This window comes from Convolutriloba macropyga, chromosome 8 (assembly GCF_964194025.1).
Source record: "Convolutriloba macropyga chromosome 8, txConMacr16.3, whole genome shotgun sequence".
Classification (NCBI taxonomy): domain Eukaryota; kingdom Metazoa; phylum Xenacoelomorpha; order Acoela; family Convolutidae; genus Convolutriloba; species Convolutriloba macropyga.
The window spans coordinates 49,709,389-49,730,527 of record NC_134475.1 but is presented as its reverse complement, the minus strand read 5'-3'; the positions used below and the strand labels follow the sequence as shown (position 1 = coordinate 49,730,527).

The 21,139-nt window shown below is 37.4% G+C and overlaps 2 protein-coding genes across 3 annotated transcripts in view; one reads left to right on the top strand and one right to left on the bottom strand.

Annotated features, from left to right (window-relative positions):
• Positions 1-21,139, bottom strand: part of LOC142344796 (sphingosine-1-phosphate phosphatase 2-like) — a 425,673-nt gene that overhangs the window by 239,846 nt on the left and 164,688 nt on the right. The window lies entirely within an intron of this gene.
• The window catches only part of LOC142344795 (putative lysosomal cobalamin transporter), a 358,318-nt gene that overhangs the window by 314,164 nt on the left and 23,015 nt on the right, over positions 1-21,139 (top strand). The window contains exons 6-9 of the mRNA XM_075396741.1: positions 5,043-5,128; positions 5,379-5,452; positions 5,671-5,796; positions 16,196-16,389. Coding sequence (XP_075252856.1) covers positions 5,043-5,128; positions 5,379-5,452; positions 5,671-5,796; positions 16,196-16,389 — 480 coding nt within the window. The remainder of the gene's footprint in view (positions 1-5,042; positions 5,129-5,378; positions 5,453-5,670; positions 5,797-16,195; positions 16,390-21,139) is intronic.

Genomic DNA, 21,139 nt, shown 5'->3' with positions numbered 1-21,139 from the left:
TGCTATTTTTCGTCTTCGAAAACAAGATAAACAGGCAAAACCCATAGGGCATCAAGTGGCTGAGCAGTTGTCTTAGAGCCTTACGCCTTACTAGTCTCTTTGTATCCTATTCACCAAAACTGTTTTGAGGAGACAATCTCTTGGCGTGAAGGGCTTGGTTGTTTTTAATCTTAAAAATTAAGATCCCCTCAGTCACCCTCCCCCACTCACCCTCCTTCACCCCAGTTTTTGTTCATGTTTGCGTTGGGGAATGACTTTTCGACTTTTTGGGTGAAACTGTGTTTTGTGAGAGTCGTGCATATAGAAAACAGTTTACAGCTGTTTTTCGTCCATTCGGCTCAATTGTTTTGCTTTCAGTTTAGTTTTTGTCGATTATTTTTTGTTCGACTTTGCATCAATATGAAACCTCTTGTAATTGATAAAGTTTTCCGAGAGCCGAATAATGCGTTTCAAGTTCCAAATTGGGTCCTTTTCTCACCTTTTTAGTTAGTTTTTGGCCTTTTCATTAATTCTTTATTTTTGGATCTTAAGCGGATTTTTTGTATCCATTGTATATGGTGACGTCCTTCTGATAATTCATATCTTGATTGCCTCCGTTTTTGTTTTTTCGTGTCGAAGATTCGAGTCGCTTACGGAATTTTGTGGGCTATGTTTTGAATTTGTCATCAAGAGTAAACTATCTTTTCGTAATGCGGCAAGTTTAGTGCTTCCTGAAATCTGATTAATTACTCTCCAACGAATTTTTGTAGCAATTGAATTAGTCCTGTTGGTCTATTATGAAATTTTTTGTACGACCCGCTTTCCCTCTGATCGTTTGTTCCGTCTTACCATTGTGTACTTTTGTGACCATTGTGTACTTTTCCGTCTGCTTTTTGTACTCAAAAATGGGTTAAACAGGTAAAGCCCGGAGGGCATTTTATCGATGATCACCTCTCTTAGAGCTTCACAGTTCTCTAATTGTTAAGTTCACCGACGCTGGTGAGAAAGCATAATTTAATGTTATCTCCATCCCCATTCCCCACTCGTGCATCTCCATGCCCCACTTGTCCTCCACCAATTACACTACTCTCCCTCTCAGCACGCCAACGCCGTCTCGTCCACTCAGTCCAAAAAATACATTCCTTTTTCTACTTCGTCCTCCAACTTCGCTCATCTACCTAGCCTCACTAAGCTACTACCCAAGCCTACTACCGATACTACTGAGCCTACTACCGAAGCCGACTGCTGGCCAGTCGTTTGAGAGCGATTTGACCGACTTAGACTGTTATGCTGGGGGAGATATACGCTACATGACCAATAAGCTGGAGAACTGTGATGGGAAAGACTTCAAAATTTCATTTTTGATTAGGTTAATGCATCGCCACTCCTATTATAAACATCAAAATTTTAAAACACCAATAAATACTTAGTTAGTTTTTCATTACCCGCAAACAAATTAGTTTTTAATTGCCCGCGAACAAAGATTGGAGCAGTTCTTTTTTGCGCAAAGTTTTTGCTTGACCGTTTTTGACTTCTTGATTGAATTATCAGAATCACGCTTGAATTTCGCTCTCATTATTTGCTCTCATCCACAATTTTAATCTGGTGAACTCAATCACTGGCACTTCACTTCTGTAAGTCCAACGTAGAGTGCGACTGCGACGTATTTGGTCAAATGTTTTGAAATTTTTAATAGATGTCTAATAATATAACGTCATTTGAAGTCTCTCAGTAAACCTACCCCTGCCCCCTATCCACACACGCGCACACACCCATTTTTTCACCACCGACTGAAGCCTACTACAATAGAGTCGAACCCACTGCAATTGTTTTATAGCAAATCTTTCGACGGAAGGTTGTTATTTTGTCTAGATGTTCCAGATATTTTTATAGCTGCGAAGCTGTAAGCTGAGCGAAGCTATATTGCGGTGCTCTTGGTTTTTTTTACAATTCAAAGAATTTGATTTGTATTGGGGCGCTGTCTTTTTACGACTCGAAGAGGAGTATTGGAGAAGTCCTTTTTTTTAATCAATTTTATTGGAGTGATTTTTGAAGCGGGAAATGAAACGCGTGAAAAAATTTGGAGTGATTTTAGCGCTGAACAAAAGTGAAGAGCGGAGCGAAAAGAGAGTGGTTTTTGTTCAAACCGCTGTTTTTGAGAGAGCGAAAAATTGATGTGTGAAAAAAAAATTTTCTAAGCGAGCGAAATTTTTTTGTTCACGTGCGGCATTTTAAAGCAGTTTTTTTTATTTATTTTGGTTAAGAGGTTTGGTAATGATTTTGTTTTAATTTTAGGCTGGTTTTGGTAGTGGTTTGAAGGTTTCTGGAAATTAATATGAATTTTATGATAATTCGGAAGTTTTTAATGTATTTTGCTGATTTTCGGGCTAATTTTTTTTTGACGATTATTTTGTTTTACTGGCTCTAATGGGTATTGAAGAAACCCCTTCTACTTGAACAATTTTATGATGACAATTGGTTACAGTTTTGTGGGTAAGAATCATTCTTTTGTTGAGAAATATGACAAAAAAATGGCAAAAATTGGAGCTATTTTTCTTAATTTTTTGCAGTTTTTCGTTTTTTTTCTGTTTTTAGCTAAGTTTCTTTGCCTGTCATGACTTGCCTTTTGTTTTGCGAGCATGTGCATGCCCTATTGACTGAAGGGAATTTTTCTTTGGATTTATATGTTTTTGAAATATTAAAAAAATTTAGTAACTTTTTCCAGTTTTTCAGTGAAAGTTATTTTTAAGAGCTTTTTTTCAATAATTTTAGCAGAAAGTGTTTTTTCAAAATTCACATAAATGGTTTTTGTCCGTACTAGTTGTTTTAATGATGTTATTTTGGCAGAGATAGTTTTTTCGGGATCTCAATATATAACAAAATTTAAATCAGATTTTTTATCATATTTTAACAGATTTGATTTTATTGTTTTTACTTTTCTGTTTCATGACTTTGTTTCAAGATAATCAAAATTTAGTGAAGGCACTTTTTGTTTGATGAGTAGTTGGATGGCGTTTAAATGGGTTTTCACTTCGAGTCTTTAACGGAATTCTTCCGGCTATGTTTTTTTTTTTTTAAGATCTGTTAACACATTTTCATGATTTTTGAAGTCAAATTGGAGTAGTGATTTTGGTCACCCCGAAACAGGAAATGGAGCGAAAAAGCGAGTGGTTTTGCGGCGTGAAATTTTTTCGCTCTAATTTTAAAGTAGAGTGAGAATATGGTGTTTGAACAAAAATTCGCTTTATCGGTAGTGATTTTTTGTTCACATGCGGCAATTTCACTTTGATTTTTGCTGTTTTTTCGATTTTTTGGATAGGATTTTTTTCTAAATGATTTTTCCAATCCATTCATAGTCCGTTCTAGGTCTAGTTTTCTGTTTAGTCAATGAAAATTCTTTGAATTGTACGTCAGGACTTGTCCTGCTATGTTTTTTTGTTTCGTCGTCTGACGCTCTTTTTTCGTTTTACATTTGTTCACACAACAAAGCTGAAAAAGTCAAATTTTCTGAATGACTTCTTCCTCTCACTAACGGCTTTTGCGCGCATGACGTCATTTCTCACTCGCTTTATCAAAAGTTTTTTGTGTGATTAGATTTTGATCATACGTGACTTACCTCACTCAAAAAAATGACTTTTGCACTTTAAAACTTAAGTTTAATTTGAATTTGTTTAAGGTCAAAGGAACTCATATGTGCAGTAAAGGTCCCTAATAAGAGGCTTCTGCGGAATCAATTTTAGCAAGCTTTATTAATTTATCGCTGAATGTTTTTACTTAGTTTTCAATTTTTTCAATTTCAGATTTTTTTTTTCAATTTAGATCTGCATCTGTTTCTATCTCTATTATATGGCACGCAAGTCTATTCTTTCGCAGCTTTCCCGGCAATCTGCCGGCTATGTTATTAAACATTTGTCCAAATCGTTGCGGTTTTTTTAGGGGGGAGGGGGGCAACAAAAGTCGGGTATGTTCTCTTCGGCATACCAATTTTTTTGAAACCCACTTCCAATTTATGCTTTGTTTTTCGCACGTTAGTGTGTAAAAAATATCATGTTTTTCTGGGTGCGTAAAAGTTATGCCCACAAATGGAGGGGCATACAAAGGTTTCCGAAATTCCTGTTCTTTTTTTAGGTTTTAACTTCATAACTTCATAATTTTTTTGTCATGGTTAACGTTTGCTAAGTTCTATACTCTGATCAGACTAATTTTCAGACTCACATCAATGAAACTGCGCCGCATAATAATCTCCAATTAGTTTAGCGTACGATTTTTGTTAATATCTATCTAATTAGATAACACTTGATTGCTTTGTGATTTTTCATCATTGGGTATTAAAAGATTAAATAACCGTCCATTGTCTGGACGAAATGAACTCGTGCTACGTATTCTCCCCTCTCATTGGGTTAGGTTAACTGACAAAATGTTCTGTTTGGTTGGACGAGTAATATTTTCTGATCGGAGAACTTCTTGACGTCGGAAGCAAAGTTACTCAGTGCTAATGATGACGCTTTCTTTCTTGTGTTTTTTGATCCTAGCTAATTGAAATCTCTTTACAACTGTAGACGATAGAGCAAAGGTTCTTTCTGTTTTATTTAGTGTTCTTTTTTAAAATAAAATCAGTTTTGAGGCGGGTGTCGGGTGTTAAATGAGCACGCATTATTGGTTTTCAATTGTTGGCCTTCAAATAATTCTGATCAAGGACCATTTGATCAAGGACTTGGACCGATACGCAAGGGTTTTATCTCAAAAATGCGTTGTTGGGCCCCACTGAAAAGCTTGTGCTTTTTTCAGTATGCCTAAACGTGACTATTTTGGCTAACCAATGTGTCATTGAATTGAGCAATACTGAAACTGAATTGAGCTATTTAAGTATTAATGATAAATTCTAAAAATGTCCTTACTGTTTAATTTTTATCTAAATGACGGCCAAAAGCACAGGCGCCTTGACTTCAAAAAACATTCAGGCTCTGATATTGGGTGCACTAGTTTTCCATAAACTGTGTGGATGAGATTGGTTAAAAAACTACCTTCAATTACTTAGATCTATTTTTTGATGTTGTGTTTAGTGCCCTAATTCCACTGCGTGAGGCTCCAAATTCAAATTCATCCATTACTGACTTGGAGTGGATCATTCCTCAATTGGGAAACGAAAGTAAGGACGCATCTAATGAACATGCATACATAAAAACTCGACTAAGAAAAAATTAAGTAAAAAATCTGCGTAAATTTGTTCGCTGCAGATTCTGTGTTCACAGAATGTTGAATTTGAAAAGCGTAATCTTTTCTTCAGATTGTCAAAATTTCCGTCTGGACAGAAAGTGTGCTCCTAACTAAATTTTGCATGCTTTGTTTGCATAAAGTAGTATAACCGTTTTTACAAATAGCTGTTTGTTTCATTTCAGAAGGCGAGAATAGCCTTGCCCTGGTGGTCAATGTGTTTACAACGCTTGGGATATTCTTCCTTTGCTTCTACGGAGTAAGTTTTTTCATTTGTATATACTTCTTTTACATTTGTAATAACTATTTCTGTCTGTGTTGGAAATGAGGAGTGAAAAACACAAAATCAAAAAATAGTGATTTACAATGATCTGTGATCAAATATTTATTCATTTGGCCGATTCATTTTCTTAAATTCATTTGGTCATATATTAACTATTCAAATTGAGAACGTTTCTGATTTTTTATCATCCTCAGGCGTATGGGATGGCGGCGATGCCTGTTAGTTGGATGTTTGGACGTCTCTCTCTAAGCAGCACCAGGGACGATCTGGTCACGTCAGAGCAGGCTCTCAAAGTCAGGATCGAATCAGCCAAGAAACGAGTTAGTTCACGAGCTATGCAAACCTGTAAATTGATTTGACTAGATATATTGAAGTGTCTCTGTACTGTTTCTTATATGAATGGTGTTCGCATTACATCCTTTCCCAACTCTAATTTCTTGACCTGCTGAAAGATATTGTACATTTTTTGGGTACAATATGATGAATAGTATATTTAACTGTTTTTGACTACCGGCAGTGAAAGATTCAAACGGAATTATTAATAGCCGCAAGCGATAGTGGCTATTATTGGGGACATCGTGGTTTTTACAATTCAAAGAATTTGAATTGTATTGGGGCGCTGTTTTTTTTAAGATGTGTTCACACATTTTTCAATGACTTTGATCTTTCAAAACGGGATGGATAAACAGGTAAAGCACTGTGGGCATTAAATTTGTACTGCATGGTTGTTATTTTCAATGGATTTGTTTTCAACAGTTAACCTTTCGAATTTTAAAAGTTTTCAGATAAAATTTGCAAGTTTTTTCAAAAAACATTTGTTTTTTATTCAGTTTCTCTTGCCTAAGTAGCCAGATAACCTCATACAGTGTTTGGTAGTATGTGATTAAATAGTTGCTAGGGGCATTTGAATGGTTTTCAACGTTTTAAAAGAACGGATTTCTATTTGAAATTTGAAATTTTCAAAAGCTATTGCCTATCGATCTTTGACCTAATTAATTTTTAAAGGCTTGGAATTGGGTTACTGGATAGCCTCTAGAGACACACAAATGATTATTAAGATATTAATAGCACAATTTTCAGCTACATTTCATTAAAATTTGCAATTGATTTCATTTTGAAAAAAATTTGGGTCATTTTTTTAGTTAATCGACCTTCACGGGCTAATGAATTTTTTCAGGCCCTGCAGATATAATAATGCAGCAATTTCAGAAACAAAAGTTGGTTTTGAACATATTTTTCAAATAGGTATATTTAAAGGGATCAATTTTAGGGGTAAAAGATTCAAAGTTTTAGTAATGATTATATTCTTGTTTAGTTTGTTTGATTTGTTTCTCACTTTTTTGAGATGATTTTGTTTGTGTTTTGGCTGGCATTGTTCAATTGATCTGCTGGTCAGGTAGAGTACTTTGAAGTTTTTCATTCTATTCTTTGAATTGTATTACAGGACTTGTCCTTCTATGTTTTTTAATTCGTCGTATTCATCGATGATTCTTACAATCTGACTTCTTGAATTGTCTTTTTCAATGGCTTCAGTGACTTCCTTTTCTTTGCAGTTAAAATTTGTGTGCATGACGTCATTTGTTCTGCTTTTACGTCAATTGCGTGACTTACCTCACTTAAAAAAATGGACTTCGGAACCCGCGTAATGAACTTTAAATTTTGCCGGATAACCTCATACAGTGTTTGGTAGTATGTGATTAAATAGTTGCTAGGGGCATTTGAATGGTTTTCAACGTTTTAAAAGAACGGATTTCTATTTGAAATTTGAAATTTTCAAAAGCTATTGCCTATCGATCTTTGACCTAATTAATTTTTAAAGGCTTGGAATTGGGTTACTGGATAGCCTCTAGAGACACACAAATGATTATTAAGATATTAATAGCACAATTTTCAGCTACATTTCATTAAAATTTGCAATTGATTTCATTTTGAAAAAAATTTGGGTCATTTTTTTAGTTAATCGACCTTCACGGGCTAATGAAATTTTTCAGGCCCTGCAGATATAATAATGCAGCAATTTCAGAAACAAAAGTTGGTTTTGAACATATTTTTCAAATAGGTATATTTAAAGGGATCAATTTTAGGGGTAAAAGATTCAAAGTTTTAGTAATGATTATATTCTTGTTTAGTTTGTTTGATTTGTTTCTCACTTTTTGAGATGATTTTGTTTGTGTTTTGGCTGGCATTGTTCAATTGATGTGCTGGTCAGGTAGAGTACTTTGAAGTTTTTCATTCTATTCTTTGAATTGTATTACAGGACTTGTCCTTCTATGTTTTTTAATTCGTCGTATTCATCGATGATTCTTACAATCTGACTTCTTGACTTGTCTTTTTCAATGGCTTCAGTGACTTCCTTTTCATTGCAGTTAAAATTTGAGTGCATGACGTCATTTGTTCTGCTTTTACGTCAATTGCGTGACTTACCTCACTTAAAAAAATGGACTTCGGAACCCGCTTAATGAACTTTAAATTTTGTGAACATTTACTAGTTAAAGGTCAATAGTGTGCATCTAAGTAGTGCCAAACGTATATACCCTAATTCTTGAGTAGTAGTCTTTAGTTTTGATTTTGAATATTGATTTTGAAAAACCTCCATTAGGACTTTTATTTTCTCTTGAACGAAGTTCAGAGCAATTATTGTAAACGTGTGTGTCTTTTTTATGCAAAAATTTCGCTTGACATTTGGACTTTTCGAGTGACTTTTACGCCCTTGACTTTTTGAGTTTCGCGTGATCTAAAAATCTAAAATTCTCTCTCAATCAAACTTTCAAGCAGCTGAACTCAATTGGCGGCAATTTAATACTAAAAGGCAATGAAAAGTGCGCCGAAACTGATGCCTTTTTTACTGTAAATCTTAATAGTGGTATATGTTAACCTCTAATGTGGTTTTTTGAAGCCCACTATTGAACTTCGTAGTCCCGTTTAGGCCCTCCGTCCCTCCCTCCCTCCCTCCCCCCCCCCCGACTGAAGCAGGCTGCAATTCATTAGAGCTCCCACTAGTCGTTCGAGAGCAATTTTTCCGACGTTTAGTCGGTTATGTTTCCTTATAGAGCTTATGTGTATCATAATTATGACTGTCCGAATCTAACCAAAAAGTCCAGTGGTCTCTTAAAGGACTCTTGGTCAATCTGTCTATCTTATTTCTTTATTTGCTTCAATTCACGGAAGGCCACAAGCGTCTATCGTGGATATTTTCCAGTGATCTGCCGGCTGTGTTTGATTGAGCTTGTTTTGAGAGCCGCGAGAAGGGTTTGCTTTTGTTTGTGGAAACTTAATATTTGTAGAGTTTCTGGGATTTCAAAACCAATACCTTACTAATAAATCAATATCATTTTTTGTACAAACTATTTTATCAATGAGAAAGCTTCTCTCTTGGATGCAGCATAATTCTTCGCGCAGCATCATTTTATAATAACTGCTAATTGCTCTTTAATGCATTTATTGTAAATGTTGCGCTTTTATGCAAAATTTTCGTTTGACAGTTGTGATTTTTCGAGTGACTTTTACGCCCTTGACTTCATCGTTTTGCATGATCTAAGTTTTTCTATCATTCACAACATTCAACAGCAGCTGAACTCAAGTAGCGACAGCCCACTACTAAAAGTCAAATTAACTGAAGTGACTGCTGAATTTGACTGCAGCAGGCTGCAGTAGATTCGACCTCCCACTAGTAGTTCGAAAATAGTTCTGCCTCTTCACTGTAAAGCTGAAAAATTCCTTTTTGCACTATGAGTACAACCGCCCATCAACCGATTTTGTTTCCATGATCTCATTTTTTACTACTGTCTTGGGGTGCGTTTTAAGATCTGAGATTTTTTTGCGGACTTACATTGCTTAATTGTATTAAAGATTGACGCCTGTCTGCATCTGCTTATCGAATAGAAATACGAGAAATAAATCAAAGACTGACGTATAAATCCTGATGTTTAAGAATATCTTAATAGGTACCTCAATATTCGAGTTCTGGTTTCATTTAAACAATAGAACAGGAGTTGCAAAATTTTGCAATATTTTACACTTTTTTCTGTGCAGTTCTTTTCAATTTAATCTCCAAAGAACTAATGACTGTGTTTTACTCTTGCTTAAAGAATACTGCTGGTTTGAAGTTTAAAGATCGGTTTCTGTCTTATGAAACGCTATAAACCGTTAAAATTTGCGGATAAGCCGCTGTAATTTTCCTTGAGAGTTTTCTTTGAGAGTCTGTAAAAGGCCCCACGACGTTTGGGAATGTTGCTATGTTTTCAAGTATGGACGGGTTCTTTTGTGTGGACAGGTTCTCAAGTGCAGACAGCTTCTCAAGTATGGACGGCTTAAGCATGTACGGTTTCAAGTATTGACGCCTCTACGAGGCAGAACTACAATCGAACAACCGCTCCCAGGATCCATAAACTCTGTACACAGACTGCGAGAAACTAGTTTTTGCGGCGGGTTCGGGCAAGCCCAGACTCTCCCGTATGGATTTGACTGGGAAACATATTTGCCCTGCTTCCGCTCATCCTCGGCGGCATTAAAAAAACCCAAACCCAACGCCTTGTGCTATATGTCACCGTAGCAATTGTAAGCAATACGGCGTCTGGTGTGGCCGCGGAGGATGGGTACACATGAATTGCACCAACTTACAGTCCATAGAGCAATGGAACAACAAATTAGACTGTCAGCGCTGCTCCTGGTGCAAGATAATAGAAGCAAAAACAAGGCAAAGTTCCCCCACTTACGACAACACACACACCTCAACATTCTTCAACTTAATTGCAAAATAACATCCAAATAGCTGTCCTAACATCCAAATAGCTGTCATCCAGGAGACCAACCACAATGAAAAATCATCCTCAAAAGCCAACCTGGCTACTGAATAATCCAAGAAAATAGGCCAAGGAAAAAGGCGAAGGTGGAGGGGTAGCTTTTATCATTAAACACGATTCTGTTTTCAGAAATTAAAATTAAGACTTCTGACAAACACCTAGAAGTCAAAGGCATAGCACTTACGCAGGTGGTAATAACATCAAACTAGTGAACACCAAAACTACCGCTCGAAACTACCGGAAGGCGCAAGAGGAACCAATATTGCAAGGGGAAATAGATCTCTCTAATCATGTTGTACTCAACAAAAAGGCCAGCACAAGAGGACCTGATTCGTGTAAAAGCTCCCCGGAACTCAGTCTCGCCAGCTAAAGCATAGCAATGAACATCGACTGGCTCACGGAGTATGAATTGGGCTCGGATCCGTTACCAATAGTTCTATCCATCACCTGTGACCTCATCACGCACAAAACCACAAAGAATTTTCATCAACTTCGCAATGCTCACTGGGCAAGTTTTAAAGACGACATTTAACTAAAAGTGAAGAAACAACAAAGTTCTACCATGAGGAAAAGACTAAGGAAATCCATCAATTCAGCGGCTGGCAGGCATATCCGACACGGAAGAATTAAAACATTGGTTGCAAATTTTCCCAGCGAAGCAGTAAGCTTTCTGAAAAGAGAGATGAACTTCAAAGAAAACATCCAGAGGACCACAATTAACGCAACTAAACCGTAGAATAAACTTGTTCAAAGTCAAAATTGCAAAATTGACCGAGTTTGTACAAACACTTACAGAGTTAACTACCTGCAAATCGAGCCATATATTTTGACAACTCACCATGAACCAAGGATTGATAGCAAACATGTTTCAGCAACAATACTCTCCGCACCCCAGGAAAAATGAAAAACAAAAGAAATTCACTAAGAAAGAAAACATGGAAATAGAGGGCACTTTGTTTAAATGTAACATAGTGAATGAAGCTATGAGACAAAGAAAAGTAAGGCGCTGGGACCAGATAGAATAGCGCCAATCAACTTACACCATCTAGGCCCCATAGCAGTCATATACCTCACTGACACCATAATTTTTTCTGAAAGCAGTGTAAAAATACTCAACATATAGAAAGTTGGCCGGATTATACTCCTACACAAGCCGGGAAAACCCATAGACGATTCTAAAAGCTTGAAACCAATTGCAATCCTCTCTTCCTTTGAAAAACTAATAGAAAAACTCTGCTAAGTGACTTTTTAGAGTATTCACTAAAAGAACACCACCAGGGCTTTACACCAGAGGACTCCACAACGACAGCTCCACCATACTCTACTAGCAGCCTTAGATCTCACTGGCGCTTTGGACACGGTTGATCGCAACCTACAACTACGAGGCATTCTAAAGGCACCACTACCAAATATTACAAAAAGATGGGTCGCTTCTTAGTTGCAAGTAAGTTTTTTGTTGAATATAACAATAAAAAATCAAAATTCCTGAAGAGAAAAGTCCTTAATGGTGACCTCCAAGGTGGTGTATCAAGCTGCCTCTACCCCTACAGATATAAACTTCGCGTCTTACGCCGGTATCATTTTTTTCAAGTCTCAACTATAGGTTAAAAATTTATTTGACATAACTCCCTACCTAAACATTTTACACGACTGGCTAGAATCAACAAAATTTAAATTATCAGCTGAGAAATCAAATGCCACTGTTCACATGCTGGTGCAAGGAGGCCGGGTTTGACCCACACCTCACTACCAACATTTCAACAGTACCAGTGAATTCCACAGTCAAAGTGCTTGGTGTCATCTTTGTTAGTACGCTCAATTTTGGAGAGAATGCAAGGGGCACTAAAGTGAAACTACAAAAGCGCAAAAACGCGCGGAAAAAGATTGGTTGTAGTGACGGGGGCTGCACAAAAGAGACATCCAGTGACTTACAAAGCTTTCGGTGGGAGCGTTTTGAACTTCGTTGCTCCAATTTGGGCTTCCACATCAGTAATACAAACTGGAACCACCTGCAAATACAACAAAACATTGCTCTACGCACAATTACTGGGTGTGTAAAAATGACTGACATCATGACTAACAAAATAAGGGTTAACTGCTGCCTGTTAAAGCTCACGGAAATGTTTGTGGAGCCATTTCTACCCGGTAGTTATCAGAGCCATCGTGCTGATCCTAAAAAAACCTCAACCAGTTTTCGTCCTATGAGACTGACACTAAATGATATTTATAGGGACCGTATGAAACAACGCACAAACAATAAAGAACAATAAATTTGCAAAGATTACAGAAATGCGCTCAAAAGTACCAAACGACACACGGTCTATACTTATTCGACAAAGACAGCAAGCAAATAGGTACACCTCCACCAAAGATAGCAGAAGAGGAACGAACTCTGCCACGAATTGCACATATCCGATCGGCACAACTGAGAAATGGACACTGCCCCTTGCTAAACTCCTACTTGATTAGGATCTGTAACAATGTTGATAACCGCTGCCCAAATGTGAAGAAGCACCACATGACGTAAACCACATTTTCTATTGCAGTAAGGATACCTCTGACTTGAAAGTGATTGACCTGTGGGAAAGACCAGTAGTGTAGCTAACTGACTGAACTTAATACAATCAGCTCAACATGACCGCACTGCACAGACTAATCCACCTTCCTTGCCCCTTTTCCCGGATGTTGACAATACCCCTCCTGGCCCCCTAACCTGGGGACCGCATGTCCTTCACCATGACATGGATGCAGAAAAGCGCCGCACCACATGCTGTGGATAGGCAGCCACGCAACTACTAGTATATGGATTTTTAATATGATACAAACGCAGTAAGCGCCGTTATCCTACCAAATTTACCTGTGAATTGCAGCTCTGTGCCACCGCTCTAACAACAACGACGTTTGAGAGCAATTCGTCTGGAGTTAGTCGGTTATATTAAGTCTAATATTCGCATGGGTCCCATTTTTGGTGGAAAGGCTGTAAGTATTATAACGCTTTTCGAGGCGCTTGATTTCGTTTAAGAATTTTTCCATTGTGGACGCATTTCTTGGTTGTTTTAAACCATTCGAACTTTTCATGAGTTTTCTAAAAGATCGGATGTGTTATAGCGGTAGCGGTTTTTTTTTTTGTAATGGTGTTACTTTTGCTTTGGCTAAGGATCAACGAATAATAACAAAAAAGCTTATGATGGCTGCAAAGGATTTAACTTTCTTAATGATTTTTGCCGAAATTGCTTGAGCGCTCATTTTTGGGGCCATATTTGTTGCTAGCAAAAGTTGAATCAACGGGAGTGAAGACTTTCATTACCCTTTTCGTGTGGCTCTATGTTTCAACAGGTAGCTACCTAAATAGTGAAAATACAATTAACGAACCCTCCCACACGTGCAGTCTCTCTCGTTTAATAAACTTTGTGTCGAGAGGTGGCGGTGAAGCAAGCCGATAAGCAAGCAAGATGATTTTTGAAAATGAGGTCAAGTCGGCCGAACACTTTTTAGATGTCCGAACTTTTATTTACTTCTGGCGGGCCGGTAGGTGGGTGTGTTTGTTGTTATTGCTATGGCATAGAGCTGATATTAGTAGGTTATTTTGGCGCATGTTGTCGTTTTCAAGTGACTACTTAATTGCAATTGTATAATAAAAATAGATATGTAAGTAGTGTGACTGCCTATCAACAACTTGCTTGTGGTGCGGCAACTTTTCTGCATCTACGTCATTGTGGGTGACATGCGGTCCCCGGGATAGGGGTTAGGAAGGGCATCATCAACATCGGGGGAAGGGGCAATGAAGGTGGATTTTTCTGTGCAGTGTGATTGTGTTGGACTGATGGTCTTTAGTCCAGCCAGTTAGCTACCTCTACTGGGTTTTCTCACAAGTCGATCGTTGCTACAAATCCTACTCAGACATAAAGTTATCGATTGCTTGAATTGCAGGAACGAACCCAAGCAAATATAACAATATAAAAAATATAAAAATTGCAAGCAACTGCTACAAAAAATCTTGCTACAAACAATAGAAGGCTCTCCTCAAGGGGATCGAAGTTATTTAATCTTTAATTATTTACATTTTTAACCGCTACAATTGAAACTGTGCATTTTATTTGCAATTTATATTGCATTCCAGTGCCGCAAAGAAACAATGTCATCTAAAGATCTGGCGCCTCAGTATACCCCCTGACTGCGGGCTTGACTCTCATCCGCTGTGCGATGTATTTCAGAAACTTTGGGCGGGTTATCGCGGCAGAGCCCATTCTTATCGTACTCTATGTTAGCCTTAAATGTCATCGCCGCTTCAGACTCGGTTGATCACAATTTAATTCTAAAAACATACTTGAGTCACCACTACCAAAGACCTCAAAAAGATGGTTCGCTTCTTTTTTAGGGCAGTTTTTCTTAGGTAGAATGTAACAATATAAAATCAAAGTGAAGAAAATTCTAACAGGGAGTCTCCTTAGGTGGTGTTTTTTCAAATAATTAGTCTCTACATGAGCAAGCTTCCTCTATCCCCGAGAGGTATAAACATCAAGTCTTACGCTGATGCTCTAACTTTCTCAACATCTCACCCACAGTTTGAAAGTTGCTTGGCTAATAACACCCTACCTAAATATTTTGCGCAACTGCCTAGAATCCAAAAACTTATAGCTGAGAATTCAAGTGCCAATGTGTTCACAAGCTGGAGCAAAGAGGCCAGGTGTGACCCACACCTCACTACCAACATTTCGAGAGGACCTCAGTTATCAGAGCCAACGAGCTGATCACAAAACAACCTCCATAACCAGTTTTTGCCCTTAAGACCGGCAATATGATACTTATAGGGACTGCGTGAAACAACATACCAACAATAGAGCAAATAAGTTGCACAGAATACAAAAATTGCGTCGAAATCACGATCCATACTCAGTTGAACAAACACAGCAGACAACTAGGCACACCTCTGCTAATGGTAGCAGATAAGTCAAGTTTTCTGGATTCTGACCAGTCGAGTAAAATATTTGCGTAGAAAATTATGTCGCGCTGTTTTTGAACCTGTGGGTGAGATGTTGAGAAAGTTGGATCACCAGCGTAAGACGTGATGTCTAAACCTCTCGGGGGTAGAGGCAGCTTGCTCTCGTAGATGTTGAACATTATTTGCAATAATACACCTCGGGGGACTCCCTGTTAGACTTTTCATCACTTTGATTTTTTTTGTTATATTCTACGTAAGAAAAATTGCATTGTAAGAAGCGACCCATCTTTCCATCTTTTTGCACTTTTTTGTAGTGTTGACTCATGTATGTTTTTGTTAGCAAATTGTGATCATTCGTGCCTTTGTTGGCGATGAGATCTAAGGCTACTGGTAGAGTACGTTTGGGCCTGACCGGGATAACCTGACCACAATTTCCGAATTACACCCCACAGCTGATGAGAAGCATGACCGTGGACATGGGTCCGCTTGGGCGCCAAATAACTAGATCTCTTAAAAATGACCGTATTGTTACTTTGATTTACTGTAATGCATTATAAATTACTATGCGTTGTTTTGATGGTAATGGTTAACAATGTTTTATTCTGAAAGATTACTTGAAATTCGGTCTCCGCGACAAGAGCTTTCTGTTGTTTGTTCTCAAGATTTTTGATAGCAATTGTTTGCAATGTTTTGATCTTTCTTCAGTTTTATTTGTTTGGCTTCATTCCTGCTATTCAAGCAATGGCTAATTTTGTGTTTGAGTAGAGCCATACATGATAATTCAGCAAAACATAGTATTGACAAATTTTTCCGCGTCTAAATTTTGGAATTACTCTAATGTGCACTCTGTTGAGATTGTATACTCAGAAACCAGTCAGTTGTGTCTTGCTCTGGAATTGCGAAAGCTGACGCGCAAACATTTGTTATGCATTGACACCCAGTCGTTGACATTGTCAATCTTGCTTATGTTGACAGAATGCAAAAGTGCGCGAGGTGAGCCGAATGGAGGGTGAGCTAGAGGACGTGAAGAGACAGTTGCAAATACTGGAGCAGTTGGAGGCGAAGTGCTGTGCCAACTGTGGACTTCTTTGGAGACCTTTCCAGCTGCTGTTTGGAGTCCTCTTCTTCCTCCTATCTCTCTTTATTGTTGGTGTCATCATCACCACCAAGTTAGATCATGTGGCCCATTTCTTGCCGTATCCCTCCTCTAAGTTAATGGGCAACTGTTGATTAATAATAACTTAAATTTTTCTAAATCTTGCAAAAAAATTTAATTAGTACGGACTACAAAGGGCAGAATATGAATAAAGTCGACGCTTCTTGTAAGAGGATGAGGAATGACGTAATTAGATGCAAACGAACATTCGCACGATCAAACACGCACGGCGCACAAAGGTTCAACCACCTCTACCACCATCCTTAAGAGACCTCTTAAGGATGCTTAAGAAATCTCCATCACTTTCATGTTAATTGTTCTCAAACAAAGTTGGTAGCAGTTATATTAGTCCTGCTGGTTTTTATGCGATTTTTAGCTTGACCGATTTTTCGTCTGACCTATGTGACTTTTCGTCCTCAAAAACGGGATAAACAGGTAGCGCCCAGTGGGCATTAAGTTCTCTTGAGCCTTTCAGCTCATTAGTCTCAAAGTATGCGATTCACAGAAACTGTTTTGGAGACTTGTGCTTATGGTGAGAAGGACGGTTCTTAGAGGTTGACCCCCCCCCCCTCCACAACAACCCCCCCCCCCCGGTGCGCTCACCTCACACCCCTTCAATTAAGCTAAAGATAGCCTCACTAAACCGAAGCTAGCTACTGACGAAGCCAACCGCTCGCCGGTTGTTTGAGAGCAATTCGCTCCGACGTTAGTCGGTATTGTTTTTTCTACCTTTGGCTCGATCAGGCTTAATACAGTTTTAACTGACAGCTTTTGTTATCCCGGTTGTTAACTGGGTTAAATTTAAGCCGTCAAAAATTTACCGATTTGCGCACTATTACCAGCCTTTGACTATTTTTAACTCTTGGCTGCAATTTTAAATTTGTAATATGTTGGCATTTTCTCTCAGCGATTTTCTTTAGCTGCAGAGCTGTGAGTTGAGAATAGCTATTTAGCGGCGCTCATGGTTTTAGCTCGATTGAGAAACTTGCGGGGCTCATAACAATCAATTTTTCGCTTTTGTTTTACTATCGAGTTTTGTCAGACACTTTTCAAGATTTTTACTCCCTCAAAAACGGCATAAAATTATAAAGTCTATAGGGCATTAAATTGCTGAGCAGCTAGCTCTCTTAGAGTTTTACTGGTTTCTGAGTACAACTCAACAAAGCTGGCTTTTGTAGGCTTGTAAAAGTAATGCTGCTGGAATGAAGTTAAACATGATTTCAGTTACAGGATATTTTTTTTTTAAAATTTAATAATTTTTAATAATAATTTAATTATAGTTTTTAATAATTTTTATGAATTGCATCGCCAAATAAAATCAATACCTGCTAACTAACTATAGTCTACGGCACGTAATTAATTGCTCTTGAACGAAGTTCGTAGCAATTATTGTAAACGTGTTGGTCTTTTTTATGCAAATTGTTTGCTCGACCATTTTGCGCTTTTCTGCTAGAACATTGTTATTCACTTTTCCGCTAGAACATTGTTTTTCACTTCTCAAGTGAATTTTTTACGCTTTCGTTCTTCATTTTTGAGCGATCTCTATTGCTCTCACTCCGAAGTAAAGCTTGTTGCTAATATAAAGTCGGTTGCAGCATAGCGGAAACTAAGGGACAAATAGCACACTCGGTAGTGCATATGGTTATGAAGCCAGAGGTCAATGGTTCGAATATCGGTGGGGTCTAATGTTTTTCCACCCGCTTTTCGTTGGAGAGTAATTCTTCCGACATTAGTCGGTTTAGGTTTTTTTGCAGTTATTTCGATTGGCTATGTTTTGATTAGTTGAGCTGGAATTTCAGTTAGTTGAGTTGGAATTACAGTTGGCACCAATTTCTTCTCAGAGGGCGTTAATAATACTTTTAATATTGTTTGTACACTCTGTGAGATGCTGTATTTTTCACTTGTACAAGGGGTTACTTACGCTTGGAAAAAAATTGCTTCTGTCGGCCAACTTCGGTATCCTTTTTATACAGCCGCCCTCATCTCTGCAGGCTATAGTTGCGGTGGTTTTTTTACAATTCAAATATATTGACTTGTATATTTTTGCTGTCTTTTTAAAAGATTTTGCCCTCTTTTTACGACTTTTTGTCATCACTGAGAAGTCGAATTAGAGTATTGATTTTTGTTCAAAAGACCGGTAACCCAGGAAGGTAAGGAGCGGTAAGGCGTAAAGTATTTGAGCTGCTTTTTAAGTGAGTGAGAAAACCGTGTTTGAGCTAATTTTTCGGTTTTTGATAGATTTTTTTAACTTGCGGCAGTTTAACTTCTGTTTTCACTGTTGTTGAGCTTGTATTTTAGTAGTTATTCTGGAATGTTGACTTGACAACTGACATGATCTAATTGTATATAATTTCAGCACAAATGTTTTTAAACATTATCACTGACTTTTTGTTTTTGCACGTTCATTGAGTTATTGTTGTCTCGTATTTAGCGTTTTAAACGACTTTTTCAAAAATTAAGTTTTTTGTTTTTCCTGATTTTATATTTATTGTTTTCCTATGTACTGTCATTAATGGCAAGTTTTACTGACTTTCCGATAAGGCCGAATTGAAGCTGTTTAGTGGTTGGATTTTTTATCTTACGGTTTTAACAACTACTTATTTTTCAAAAAACACTGTTTTTCTGAGTTTGTCCGTTTTTTAGGTTCGTTTTACTCTACTGTTGTTTAATATCTTTATTGAAAGTTGTGTTGTCCCTCTAAAAAATTTCGATAGATCTGTTTTAAGTTTTTAATTTCATGTTTAAGGCTTTTATCGACTTGTATAGCGGCTTCAGTGAATGATTTGTTTAAAATGTCTTTGTTCCGATTTTGCCTGCTTGTACTTGTGGGTCTCGTTACCAGGTTTTAGTTGCGACTGGTGTCATTGACTTTATGACGAAACAAAATTAAAGCTGTTTTATGTTCCCAGTTAGTAGCTCATGTCCTTTCTCGGGAAAATTCGAAAACTAGCAGTTGGTTTTACCGATCTTGTTAATCTGTTTTGCTTATAGTCTCTTGATCTCAGTTTTGACAGGTCTCATAGGCTCTGCATTCAGGGGAAGTTGCATCCTAGTAATGGTTTCAGTTGGCAGCTAATGATTTGGCTTTGAGACCACGGTTTTTGGAAAACAATGAATGATTTTTTTAATTGTTGGTATGGTTTAATTTTGAAAATGTTGCTTTAGTTTTTTGTTCAATTGACTATGATTCACTAATGGAACATATATTAAAATCAGTTATTAAAATTCGAATTTCTAGAAATTGCTTATTTGATGTCTTTTTCTTTTTAATTGCTCTCAAACGAAGTTGTTGGCAATTATATTAGTCCTGTTGGTCTTTTTACGGCTCGAAGAGCAGTATTGAGATTCTACTGGTTTTTCTTAGCTGAAGTCAGGACTTGAAATTTGACATTTGTTTTCGAACAATGACTTCTATTTTACAAAGTTGACTTTTCGAACAATAGACTTTAAAAGTAGCTTAGTTTGTAATGTGTAGTACTTAAGAACTGATGGTAATATTCAATGTGAAAAAGTCATTTCGAGAATTTTCGGTCCAATATAAGTCCCTCCAACCTATGTAACCTAACCCCCCCCACACACACACAAAACACCTACCGCCACACGTACTGTTTGAAGTCCCATTGTGCAAACGTTTACTTAATATGCTGTTATTGGTTATCGACTTTAATAACACCAGTCTAAAATGAAAAGAGTCAGTGTCGAAAAACGAAATAAAAACGAAACAGGATAAACCCAGCAAGATCATTTTTGATGACCAGAACGAATGAACTAATAGTAGTGCACATTATGCAAATGAATATGCAGGTGATAATTTGATTGAGATTTAATTTGGTGGTAATTTAATTTATGGGGATCTGAACTGGCATCCTTCATTGAGGTTTAAGGTTATTTTTATAGCTGCGAAGCTGTAAGCTGAGCGTAGCTATATTGCGGTGCTCTTGGTTTTTTACAATTCAAAGAATTTGAATTGTATTGGGGCGCTGTCTTTTTACAATTCAAAGAATTTGAATTGTATTGGGGCGCTGTCTTTTTTTTTAAGATCTTTTCACACATTTTCATGATTTTTGAAGTCAAATTGGAGTAGTGATTTTGGTCACGCCGAAACAGGAAGTGGAGCGAAAAAGCGAGTGGTTTTGCGGCGTGAAATTTTTTCGATCTAAATTTAAAGTAGAGTGAGAAAACGGGGTTTGAACAAAAATTCGCTTTCTCGCTAGTGTTTTTTTGTTCACATGCGGCAATTTCACTTTGATTTTTACGGTTTTTTAGATTTTTTGGATCGGATTTTTTTCTAAATGGTTTTCCCAATCCATTCATAGTCCCTTCTAGATCTAGTTTTTTTGTTTAGTCAATGAAAATTCTTTGAATTGTACGTCAGGACTTGTCCTGCTATGTTTTTTTTTTAAGATCTGTTCACACATTTTCATGATTTTTGAAGTCAAATTGGAGTGGTGATTTTGGTCACGCCGAAACAGGAAATGGAGCGAAAAAGCAAGTGGTTTTGCGGCGTGAATTTTTTTCGCTCTAATTTTAAAGTAGAGTGCGAAAACGGTGTTTGAACAAAAATTCGGTTTCTCGGTAGTGGTTTTTTGTTCACATGCGGCAATTTCACTCTGATTTTTACTGTTTTTTCGATTTTTTGGATCGGATTTTTTTGTAAATGGTTTTCCCAATCCATTTATAGTCTGTTCTCGGTCTAGTTTTCTGTTTAGTCAATGAAAATTCCTTGAATTGTACGTCAGGACTTGTCCTGCTATGTTTTTTTG